General features: G+C 47.7%; 1 protein-coding gene across 1 annotated transcript; it reads left to right on the top strand.

Moving 5' to 3' along the window:
• Positions 1–1,657: 1,657 nt before the first annotated feature.
• On the top strand, positions 1,658–12,044 carry BMP6 (bone morphogenetic protein 6; the record flags this gene model as incomplete). Its single annotated transcript, XM_009874425.1, has 5 exons — positions 1,658–1,806; positions 2,696–2,893; positions 10,383–10,459; positions 11,689–11,799; positions 11,895–12,044. Coding segments are annotated over 5 exons (685 nt in total), but the record flags the coding sequence as incomplete, so codon positions are not given.
• Between the last annotated feature and the right edge of the window lie 866 nt (positions 12,045–12,910).

Raw genomic sequence — 12,910 nt, 5'->3', positions numbered from 1 at the left:
AATAAAAGAACTGAGCTTCCTCATCGTGTTTTTGTAGACCTGACTAATGCCCATGTGGTTGAGTGTTCATGAGGGTTTGCTCGTAGAGAGTTCCAAGCAGACCTGCATCTAGACACGAGTGGTTTGAGGGTACGTAAGGGCAAGTTTACTCTAGTCTGGAGGCTCCAACGGGACCTTGTCTGGAGCAGATAAGAGTATGGCACTTAGAGGAGGGGAGGTGGGACGAGATCAAAAAGCAGTTGGTGTGAGGGAAAAGGTCAGAATAGGTGCTAGGAAAACCCATTTTCAAGCATTGGAGAGGACCAATGTGTAAGTCATATTCAGAGGTGGGAATAATCTAGCAGTTCGTTCGTCCCTTAAACCTGGAGAGGGGAAGAGTGGTCTCAGCTGCAGCTGCTGTTTGTGGTCTGCTTTAAGCACCATTTCAGTTTATATATACCCTGCCTGGGAAAGCCCAAATCTTTCAGTCCTGGGGTTTCCAAAACATGTAGCAGCTGGCCAGCTCTAGCCACTCACCGCTATTGGAGGTGAAGGTCAGAGTTGTTCCTGAACCCTCTTCCCGTTGGAGAAGTGGTGGCAAAGACTCCTATGGGAAAAGCTGCTGAGGCAGCCACAGAGCATGCGGCTACTAGCGAGGCAGAGGAAAGCCTCTATGCTGTACAAATAGCTGCATTAGGAGCCCTAATATACTTAAGTGCTTATTTTTCCATCTGTGATCTCATGCAAACCAAGCTGCTGGGCAGTATGGCATAGCCGTTGGCCAAAAATAAGATGTAGCCCAGTCAAAATGTTTTTTTCTCTGAAGTTAACCTTTGATGAGTGGAAGGGACAGGTACGCTGTTTTCACATTTCCATTAAGTTGTTGTTAAAAAAGGAAATCCAGGGGGGAAAGACAGATGAAGACAGGATTGACATCTGGCATCAATTTTGTGATGACGGTCACAGGTTAAGGATAGCAATTAGCTCTCTTGCACAGGAAAATTATGCCTGTAATAAAGTGAGCAAATGTATGTGAGATTTCTCTTCTCCAGCTGACTTTATTGAACTGCATTTTGGTGTGGGCATTTAATGCTGTAAAAGAGGTATAGACTTGATAGCGTTTGAAGCTGGAAGCCCACAAAGGAGTCTCAGTGCCAACACCCTTGGGACAAGACACTCTGATCCCTGTTGACAAGCCTCAGAAAAATGTCGTTAGAGGTCCATTTTGCTTCGCTGTGGTCAATTGTGGTAGGTCTGTGTTGTGGAAGGTGGGCAACCCTGAAACCCCTTTGACAGAAGCCACTGAATGCCTGGAAATGCTGCTAGTTAGACGCCTGTCCTGCCAGGGCTAGCACTGTGCTCTTCAGAAAGAAGAGCGCCTTATTAATCCCTTGCTCGTGGAGAAATGGAGAGGCCTGAGGAGTAGGATTACTTTCCTCCGCCTTAGATAATGCTGAAAAACCTTTGTAATCCTGAATTTCACATGCAGAAGCATACACATCTCATACCAAAACTGTGCATACAAACAGACAGATTTTGGGCACTGGTTGTTGTGGGGTGTTTTTTCCTGGTTGTTAACATGACTTCTAACAATTTCAGGTTTTGTTTCTGTAACAGCAAAAGCCAGGGAAGAAAATCTCAGACATCACAATCTCGTCATTATTCTTTTCCTCTGCAGGGCCTCTGACCTGTTTCTACTGGACACACGGGCAGTGTGGGCTTCAGAGGAGGGCTGGCTGGAGTTTGATGTCACTGCCACCAGTAACATGTGGGTGATGAACCCTCAGCACAACATGGGACTACAGTTGAGCGTGGTGACCCGAGATGGTAGGTTATGGGTCGTTGAACACGTGTCACCTCGCAAGTCTCTTGGATGACGTCTAGAAGTGGTGCTAACACGGCTCAATTGCAATGTGGGGGCGAGCACCCTGCTTTTGTAGGCAGCTGTAGCCAACACCTTGAGCAAGGTGTGAGGGCAGAGACTGAGGGCTGTCAGTTCTTGGCTGTCCCACCATGGGCATGTCTTTGCCACAGAAACTTTGAAAGGTGGAAAAGGAGAGAAGAGACTGCAAAAGACCATGAAATGGAACGTTGGAAGATAAGCAGTGGGGAAAGAAAGAATCTAGATGAGCAGAAGGTGACCAGAAAGATGACAGTGACATCTGTCCTCTGTTGGACCCAAACTTATGCTTCCTGGCACTTCATGATACATGTTTGGTACATTTGTAGGGTCAAGTGAGACTGGAGGGGCTATCTACTGTTCTCCCTGAGGAAATGCTAAGAAGCACCAGCCTCCTTCTCCCCAAATGGGCTGAGAGCTCATCCCTGTGCTCCTGACGAAAGCATCCCATCTCTTGGGCCTCTGCTTCCCCTAGAGGTGCCCTAATCCCATCACCACTTCTTGTGTTTCACGGACAGCAGAACTCATTTCATGTCACATATGGGCTTTGAGTCTGTCTTTAGTACCTAAACTGGTGATACTGTAGCGGTACCAAAGAGCCAGGTGCTGCAGTGGAGCCTCTTGTCTAGAATGGATGGGTTGCTGTCATAAAAATGTCCATAGGTTACGGTGGCAAAAGAGGAATGTTTAGTGATTAAAGAAGAAGAGCACGAGCAAGAAAAAAGGAAACACTGCTTAGGGGGATGCTGCGAGGCTGGAAGGAGCAATCCAACTGCATCGCTTCTCATAACCCTTGCTTTTCTGTTTGCTTTGAAGGTTTCAGCGTAAATCCTAGGGAAGCAGGCCTTATAGGTCGAGATGGCCCTTATGACAAACAGCCCTTCATGGTGGCCTTCTTCAAAGTGAGTGAAGTCCACGTACGGACCACTAGGTCAGCGACAAGCAGGCGCAGGCAGCAGAGTCGAAACCGCTCCACCCAGGCACAGGATGTTTCCAGGGTGTCTAGTGTCACAGGTAATCATGGAACACGAGTAATCACGCAACATCATCTGGGATGACTTCTTGCAGTGTTTCCATTTGCTTTGGAATGCAAAAGCAAGAAGAGGGATGTGAGGTGGAACACTTTTCCTTGGGGGAATAGGTTACATCTGCCAGGAGATGGAAGAGGGGGTCTCACATAATGAGATTTACAGGAGTCTTCTTGAATCCACGGTGGAGTCTGGACCCCCATGTGAAGTCGTGGCCATTGAGTTTAGGGTGGGTGAAGTGTCTTTTGTTTGTAGGTTGCTTGCCGTACGGTATTTACCTAGAATTATGCCATGTGAAATGCACTATTAAAAAAATTACATCTCTGTGTACCCTGAAATTTATGGTATTGTACATGTGCATTTTTCCAGGAGAGTCCACTTTTGGTTTTCTTTGGAAAAAACCCTAGTAGAGCAGCATGAGATCTTTTATTTCCCTGATGAGAACAGCAGCGTATGAACAATGAAGCGTGTTTCCAGGCAGGCAAGAGGCTTGCCTCTTTGCTGTGAGAGGGTTGTATGTTGCAGGTGTTGTACGCCACAGCCCTGTGAGTGGCTGGTGGCATAATAGGATAACCCTGAAATTTTGAGAAGAATTGGGAGTGTCCTGTCTAAGTCTTGTCTGTTTTCCAGCCACTCTGCCCATCATTGTGGTGCTGCTTTCCTTGAGTACCTTCTTTCCTCTCAAGCATTTCAGCCCATTCCAAGTTACTTGATTAATTTGCTTATGCTGCCCCCTTCATTTCCAACAGGGTCCCTGCTTTTCCTGTGTCTGGTAACGGGTATACCCCAAGGAAGAGAGGTGGCTGTATTGTTTAGTCTATGTCCAGTCACAGAACAAGGAGATGGGCCAGCATTGCCAGTGTGAATCTGAAGGGTGTCCCCATCTCTGGCTCTTGATGGACTGGCCCTTTGGGCTAGTGCATGCCAGCAGCAGTTGGCCCCTAAGTGGCCGTTGCATGTCCTTGTGCTGCGCGCCGTGGGGTGGCTGTGGGTTCTCATGCCATGCTGTGCAAGTGCTGCTCTTGCTTGGGTGTGAAATGTTGCTTCACGGATTTTAAAGGCAGGAGGAGTGACTCGGTCCTGCAGCCTGACCTCCCTGAGGCGTTGCTAGAGGGGCTTTCACCTCATCTGGCGTGAGAGCCCTTTGCCAGCCCCACAGGTGGAGCCATCTTTTAGTTCCAATCGCTGCGACCTGCTTTGGTCTGGGTTTTCCTTGGGGCCCTCTAAGCTGCACTTTTAAAGGTGGACATCACAGCTGCTCTCTGGGTTACTTTCTCGTGTGATGGGCTTTCTGTCGGCATAGATAGCTCATTTGTCTGAGCATTATAAATGAAAGGTCCAGCTTTTACACAGGCATCGTGCCATTCTCCCACTCAGGTGGGTTCAGTTGCTGCGCTCCTTTCATCACAGGAGCTAATTTCCACAGCTCGTTCACGGCATTTTGGGAAAGCTGCTCGCTGTGTTGCTCTTTTGTGGTACCGGTAGAAGACTCAGGACAGGCTCCAACATTCTCTCCTCAGCTCCACAAGCTTTGCAGTGCTAAGCCCAAGTTTTTACTGCTATTAAATCAGGCGATGTGACTCAGAGCTCCAGAGGGAGCAGATATATTGGGCAAAAAGGGCCATTTTTACACTGCTGCTTTCTTGACTGTACCACACACTGGGTCATAAAATTATAAAATGAGAAAAAGGGAAAAAATAGCTGGTCATTCTGTGGTATCGAGGACTTTTTTGGGCTCTTCTCACTCAAAGTCAGCTTTAATTTAAAACCTGGAATTTGGCAGTTCAGTAGTCAGCAAGGTATAGTTGAGCCTCTGTGGGTTTAAGGCGGGGGAAAGGAGGGGAATTTAAAGTTAAGATGTATGTTTGGTTGGTTTCTGCATTTAGAAAAGAGAGACTACATCAGCTTATTTTCCTTTCTAAGTGTGACACTCCTAGACTCTGTTCTCCTTAAGAAGTGGTTGATTTAATAGCCCAAGAGGCACTGATGACCGATACATGTTTTTAGCATTAAGGAAATCACAGGGATTTTTTTTTCTTTTTTAGCTGTGCCCTGATGGTGCATGCTGGGGCTGGGGAAGTATTTGCCCCAGGATGAAGTAGGAGGCGAGCCCAGGGGTTACCCTGAAGGCTGCCTTGCTCTTCTGAGGATGCGTGGATGCATCTGGACAAAAAGTGGGTGCAGAACTGAGGTGCTGCAGTCCCCTCCTGTGCGTCTCCTCACCTGCACACCTTCCTCTGTCGCTGTATCTTGTATTTTGTCAGAGTTTTGGGTTTTGCTCTTTGCTGAGCCAGGATTGCCTCCGTCTATCAGGGCCTGAGGGCATTTTCTCTCCTGGGAAGCAAGGCAGGTGGCTGATGTTGGTGTTTTTTTGTAGATTGGACCTTCTTTCCTCTGTGTTGGTGAATGCACAGGGTTTCCTTCCTTCAGTCCAAAAATGAACCCCTTTCCCAAAAGTTGCTGTATTAGAGTGGGGCAGTATGTTTCAAAAAGTCCCATTCGCTACCTAGGTATGAAGAGCCTTTCAAGTCCTGCAAGTTTGGGATGTGTGAAGTGTGTTGCTGGATCTGGTGAGCTGGTGGGTTACGTGAAGGCGTGCTGCTACGTGCGGGATTGGGAGTCCCCTGCGGCTCCTTTGGATGTGCCGTTGTTGTCCTGCAGTCAGTACCAACTGTTCAGAGGCTGAGGTTATGGTTGTGGCATAAGAATCTCAATGGTCTGTATTTTTTTGCCAAGAGTGCTCATTTTCCTGTGTTATAAACACGTAGTTATGACTGGCTTATATAAAGCAGAACTGGGTAACCCCCATGGTTACAAACTGCTTTGACATAGAGTCCTGCGTCGGTGCATTCCTGGACAAGCTCTGTTCTTCTGCAGAAGGAGGATGGACGGGAAGGAAAGGAAGCATTTTCATCTCTTGAGGCAGAAAATTATACGCCAGTTCTGGCCCAGGACGTGGAGGAACGAAGTGGGTGGGAGGAGCGTGCAGGTGTTTCTCTGCTGTTGTCTGTAAGATCTGGAGGCCCTCGCTCAGCCGTGTCTCACCTTGGGTTTCACTCTTGTACTGTGGGCTCCAGACTCCAGGCTTGACCCTCTAGTTAACTTGAAGAGATGAGGACTCCCTCCAGCGTAGGAGATGGTGACCCTTGAGCCTGAGGACTTTGGTGCCATGCAGCCGGCTCCTCTGTGAGCTATGATTTCTTTATGGAGCTGTCTCCTTGTCCAGTGGCCATAACTCTTCTCTTCTGTGAGTCAGCGTGCTGGCACATCCCTTCCCATCAGCCCTTCCTGGAGAAGTTGCATTTAAATGTCTGACTTTGGGCTGCACTCAGCAAAACTTGTGCAACACCCCCTTTTCGGTTCCTTCTCTTCAGACACCATGGGGCCTCTGAGATGAGTGTTGAGGTGCTCCATGAGTAGTGGAAGAGCCTTCCAAGTGGCCTTTCCTTCCTGCAGACACACACAGCCCTGGGCAGATTTCCCCACGTGTACGGGAACCAAATATGCACAAACACTGAAGGCAAATAAGGCCAAATGTTTTCATGGTGGCAAGGGTCTTGCGTATAAACATGGTTATCTCGCAGCCAATCTGCCCTTTAGCAGAGAGCTCAGATGCAAACCCGAGCGATGTGGCCGGTGTTTCTGTATGTGCCTACACAGGTGGGTCCACGTCACCCCAAAGTCTCTTCTTCCCACCCAGGCAGATCGCTTTCATGTGAAGCAGGCTGTTATTAACTGTGTGATCGGTTTACACCAGCTTTATCCGGACAAATCGCCAAAGTCAAACACTAAGAAGAAGGGGCTGGCCTTGGAGACCTCTGTCAAAGCTATTTTGAATCGCAGAAGCAATTAATTACTGTGTGGAATTTGGTAAGCTGGCACCTTGGGAGCAGCAAGGTTGTTCTCAGACGGATCGACCTCAGTAAATATTTATATATTCTTTGCCAGCACTTAACGTGGGAGAGGTTAAAGGAAATCTAAGGTGGGTGCCTAAGTATCTGTAGGAGGAAGACCATTAGGGTCAGGCTATTCTCTCACCCTTTTTAGCAACACAGATGCCAGTGTCCAAGCTTTAAGAGAAACATCTGTGCTCGCAGAAAGTCAGGCTCGGCTTCTGGTGAATGCAGACAATGTTCAGTGCAAACAAGCCACAGGGACAAGCTGTCTTAACTGTGCTGCTTTAACTGTGCTGTCCTGGAAGTTATTTTTAAGTGTAGAACTAGGGGTTTGGGTTGTGTTTTGTTAGCTTTTTTTAAAATCTCTGTTTCAGACAAAATAATTTGCAGTGTGATTAAATGCAGTGCCTTGTAAATGCCAGGCTGGTGTTTCTGAATTGGTACATTCACGGGGGGAAAAAAAAAAGAGATGATTTGTTAAACCCACAGTGAGTCTATAGGAGCTCCCTAAGCTCGCAGAGATTTTGGAAGGCCTCTAGCGAGCAAATCGTGTTGTGGTAGTGTAACCCAGCCCCGTGGTGGTTGTTTGCAGGATTCCCCCGGCTGCAGGGCTGGCGGGAAGGGACACGGTCCCCAGTGGCTCCCACCAGCTGGATCTCGCACTGTGAAACTACCTCAAGTTGCAATTTGGGCCAAGACAGCTGAGCATGCTGGACGAGAGTAGCTGAAAACTGCTTTCCAGGCTTTGGAGAAAATGTGTTGTGGAAGCCCACTTCAGTAGCTCACTGCCAAAAACTCCTTACTGTGTGGATTCCTCTATTTTTTCAGGCCCATAATTGGATGTACATCCAGTGTACATGGCTCTAGGGCACATGCCGAGCCTCGAACTGTAGGGAATGGATTGTTATTACGTCATCTGTATTTCTGCATTTTTTACTCCAATTGAGAAAGCTGCTCTTACGGGTTGATTAAAGGTTTGTAACATCCCTAAAGCTGGGCTGAAGTAGATTCCATAAAGTGGTAGGCAAATATAATGATAGGAGAGGGCAGGGGAGCTTGGGGTGAGGATTAAACAGAGGAGAGTGCAAATCCCGAGAGAGGGAATGTTTAATACATTAACATTTAAGGGTGAATTTGGGCAAGTGAGGAGGTGGAGCTGTCTGCGTCCAGCTTGGATGGAGAGCAGCCAACGCTTGATGCAGAGTGTGAAGGAGGTGACCCCAGCTAGTGAGCTGAGGCACATTTTTGGGGACCAATTTCAGGCAGTGTGAGAGAGGACACCTTCATAACATGTTCTGCTTCACGTAGCTTGTTAAGTAACTCTTTTCCCCCCCACTGTGTTTTCTTAAACTTGTGATTCCTTACAGCCTGTCTTCCCACTCCTGTTTTCTCTGTCTCCCTTGCCTTCTCCCCTTTCCTGTAGCTGATCTGGGTAACTTGTAGGTGCATTTGGAACACAGCATCCTTTTGCCCACTCAGGTGTGAATAGGTCAACTCTAACTCCCTATCACACAGGGATTGTTTTCCTCTAAGCAAACAATGTATTTCCCATTGAAGAACAATCAAGTTATGTTTTCAGGTCCATGAAAGCCTTTAACCACTTAAAGTATCTTCCGCTCATTTTTTTTTTCCTCTTGGTTATGACCAGATCATTTAGAAATTTCTCATGCTAGAAATTTGCTCCTTGGGCTGAGCCAAGGACTGAAACCCTTCACCTGGGAAAAAAACCAAACTACCATGCCCTGATTTCTTATGGGTATGTCTGATCTGAAAATCGAAAGCTTGAATAGAAAGAGACTCGCCTCCATCCTTGAGAGAGCGAATGTTTATGCTGCAGCAGGCTGTTAACCAGCTCTGCTCACCTGATTAAATCCGTGATTGAAGCGAAGCTATTGAAAGCCTGAAATGCAGTCCTTAAAAGTTTAAAACACAAACTGCTTCTAAAAACAACTCTCTAATCTGTGGTGGTTTGAGGTGTAGAGTTTTTTCAGACCTCAGTGCTAACTGTGCCCAGCTGTAATGCATGTCAGTTGGATGTGCTTTTAGTATTATAGTTTTTCTTTTGAATAAATATTTGCATTTGTAGTTTCCCAAACTTGGGGGAGGGAAGAGGGAAGAAAAAGAAAGGCTTATTCAGAGCCAAGGGAAAAAGTCACTAAAAATATTTTTCTATCCCAGCTGCCACGTTGGGGGAAAGCTACGCCGGGAGGGTGCCCTTTCCAGCGGTGTGAGGGGTGCGGGGGGGCTGGTTTGGCTGAAAGGCCCAGGGCAGCGGGAGGCAGGAGCGCCAGCGTGGGGCATCTGCCTGCTCATGGAAGCGCCTTTGCTCTCAAATGAGGTGTGTGAGGAGCAGCAGAGGCCCCCGTGGGTGAAACACCGAGGAAAACATGGCCAGTCCAGCTCCAGCTCTGGGACGAGCGCACACGTGTCACCACGTTGCTCAGATGAATTCGCCACCTTCTCTTCCCCTCGTGCTTCCCCTCAGGTGCAAAGCGTGGGTTCGGTGGCCGAACTGACCCGCCAAGAAGGTGGTTTCTGCCGCTGCTGCGCCGAGGTCCCAGAGCTGCCCCGAGGTGTGGCGAAACCAGCCACCAGCCGTCAAGGCTGGATTTGTGCAGCCACGCAGGGGTGAAATGCCCCTCTTGTCACAGCTGGGCTCTTCTGCTCGCTGCGGTTCCAGGTGTTTGCGTGCGGGGCCGCCTCTCTTTCCAAATATAGATGGGAAATTCCACCCGCTGTCAAAAGCTGCATTTTCGTAGGGCCGTGGGGAGCAGCTCCTGCACGGTCAAAACATCCTCGTACTTGTGCCACGGCGAGGGGGCAGGTCTCTCGTCAGGGCTTCACAGGCTGCGCCCTCACTCTCCCGTGCGGTGTAGGCACTAAGGAGCAAGTTAATGTTGAGAGCGTGTGAAATCCTGTTTCGTCTGCAGGTAAGCGGGTTATGGGAAGGAGAAACCTGTTTCTCAGAGGATCTTTACAGAGGTCCAAGAGCGGCGGTTGTGCCTGGAGGCATGTGCGATGCTGGAGGCAGGCACAGAGAGGGACGGGGACACGGCTTCCCTGCCTGTGGGATATCTTAGCTGTTGAAGGCCTTCTCCTAGCTGGGCATAAGGTGACGATTAACCTTCCTGGGGTTGTAATTCTTTCAGTAAGTGTGTGCGTTTTGAGCTTACCACCTCGGGGCGGCACACATCAGAAAGCACGGCCGAGGAAGCGGGGTGAGTTTGAGCACCCAGCGGGGATGTAGCCTGTGCCGGGCTGAAGGAGTAGATTTATTTTTAAGAAGTCATGTTACTGAAGGTGTTTTACAGGCACCTCTTGATCAAGTTATTAAAGGCAGCTGAAGGGATTACAACCAAGCTGGTGTTACTTGGGTGCCTCCATTCCCGTTGGCATCTTAAAAGCTTCAGCCCTGCTTTGGATGTCCCTCAACACCCTTGTCCTTTGGGCTGCTGAGAGAGCTTGCTGTTTCTCACTGCCGAGCCTGCAGCGTGCACACATCTGGCCAGCTGTGCCCTCTAGGGCTGCTCTGCTTGTTTCACTCCCTCAATTCCTGTTTTGTTCTTTTTATTTTAACAGATTACAACAGCAGTGACTTAAAAACAGCGTGCAGAAAGCATGAGCTTTACGTTAGCTTCCAAGACTTGGGATGGCAGGTGTGTGATGTTTCTGTCTGGGTAAACTAGACATTTTGTTATGAAATGTTATCTAAACAGTGTCACCGTAATTCCACTCGAGGCTGCCATTATGCTTTAAAATGTCCCTTGTGCCCCCTCACTAAAACCAGTCACAGGGAAGGGCAAATAAATATTGATAGTTGTGACATTTGATAAGATCCAGAGGAAGCCTGATACTTTATGAGATTCAAGTATACAGTTATTCTCTGTCACCCGTGGGAGTCACGGTACGGGCAAGGGCTCATATCTGTGTACCTCTAATGATAAGGAAAAACATGTTAAGCAGTGATAGTAAAAAAAAAAAAAATCAATTATTTTTTTTTTCTAGTGATCAGCCTAGCTTTAACCTTGGCCATTGTGTTGAAACCCTCCAGCCCTGCCCCAGAATTAGCACTGGCTGTGGTAGGTGGACTCAAGACTGGGTTTAGTTGCAACACCGTGAGGCCAGGGAGCTATTTTAAAGTTATTTAGGGCTGGGCCATAGTGTCATCAAACATCATGTTTCAGAGAATGCCCTCAGCTTCTCTTTCTTTATTTCTTTATTTTTAAAATTTTTATTCTTTCATTCAGCACTTTTGTAAAGGAGGTCCCATTTCTATCTATTTTTACCAGATTATAATTCAGGATGCCAGAGCTGCCCCTGCTGCTTCTGTAATACCCTACATGTGAAAGTCCTCTCCCAGCTCACGGGACAGCAGCAGTTTTTGCAGCTCCCTGGTTAAATAGTGCATGTGTGCCTGCGCACACACACACACACGTGAACATAACGTGATTTTCTCTGAGAGAGGACACCAGTCTAAGGCTGTGACTCAAGCTAGGAAAGGTGGTTCAGTCTGAGGGCCTAACCTGCAGGAAAGGTTGGAACATAACTAAAGGCATCCAAACCCACAATCCCCCCAAGGCAACCCAGCAAGAGTTTTAGGAATAAAAGTCTTTTAGTTCACGGCAGTAAAGCTGTGCATAGATGTGCACCATTCTTTGGACACTAAAAATCAGTGTGTCCATGGAAAAGTCATGGCTCATCAGGAGAAAAAAAAAGAAAAAAAGAAAAAATAACCCAAAGCGTAACAGTTTCAGTGAAAACACATTTTCACCCTCAAGAAAAAAAGTTAGTGGAAAATTTTCAGCTGCTCTTAATTGCATGCAGTTGTCTGTACAAGTTGGCAACTTTTTTAATTTGGATCATGTTCTGTTCGTTTCCTAAAAAGGACTGGATAATCGCTCCAAAGGGCTACGCGGCCAACTATTGTGATGGGGAGTGCTCATTCCCACTGAATGCCCATATGAACGCCACCAATCACGCCATCGTACAGACTCTGGTAAGTCTCCAGAAAGCTCAGTGCCAAAGCGATAGGTGAAGTTGTGGGCGAGTTACTCAGTTGTTTGTTTTGTTTTTTTTTCTTTTTGGCAACAGGTTCATCTTATGAATCCTGATTACGTTCCCAAACCATGCTGTGCACCTACCAAACTCAATGCCATATCTGTTCTTTATTTTGATGATAATTCTAATGTAATCTTGAAGAAATACAGGAATATGGTAGTAAGAGCTTGTGGCTGTCACTGACAAACAGTCTTTGTGGGGACTCTGTGATTCTACCATGAACTTCCATACTACCTTCTGTGCTTTCGTGAACTACCTGACCTTGGGAGAAAAAAAGAAAATAATTGATGAACCACGCGTTTGAACACCACGTATGTGCCTTGTGGGAGGAAGGGGTGTGGGGACCACACACCGGGGTGCAAGTAAACCGCAGGACTTCTTGCAGACTGACCCCGAGCTGCGGCAGCTGCTCAACTCTGCAGAGCTGGGAGGTGGGAAGCAGCAACACATGTGTTGTTTGGCGGGGATGGTCTTCATCTCGTGGAGCAGCTCCGCCTTAGAAGTTGCTTGGATGTGTGCTGCAGTTTTACCAGATGGGCACTGAACACCCGAAAGAAGAGAGGGGTGTTTCTTGGAAGGAGGGGAAAGCTAAAGGGAATGGTGTTTGTTAGCACTTCAGCCTCAGAGCATGCATTTTGTACAAGACAATAAAAAATTCCTAAGGTTAGGAATTGCCTCTTGTCTGGAAGGACCAGTTACTGCACCTAGACTGTGCATTAGTCTCCTCCTGAGATCTGTCACAACAGCTAAGCATCTTAAATTGTGCCAAAGCAAACGTTTCAGTTCTCTCTGTTCTCCAAGCACGGTTCTAAGTCTGACCCTGCACGCGCAAGATGCCTTGGCTGCACCCTGTGTTAGAAATACGAGCGTGACCTCAGGCCCCGGCTGGTTTTTTCCAGTTCGGTACTTGACCTGACCATTATAACTCGACACGCTTTTTCTCAAGCAACTTCCGTCCACTCCCCACGTGGAGCTGCCTCATCTACTACCACTCGCCCGGGAAGGAAGTGGGGACGCTTCTGCAGCTGTAATTCAGACGTAAAAGTTGA

Source organism: Apaloderma vittatum, unplaced genomic scaffold (assembly GCF_000703405.1).
Source record: "Apaloderma vittatum isolate BGI_N311 unplaced genomic scaffold, ASM70340v1 scaffold21508, whole genome shotgun sequence".
NCBI classification, from domain to species: Eukaryota; Metazoa; Chordata; class Aves; order Trogoniformes; family Trogonidae; genus Apaloderma; species Apaloderma vittatum.
The sequence above is the reverse complement of the archived record's forward strand: the minus strand, read 5'-3'. Positions and strand labels throughout refer to the sequence as shown.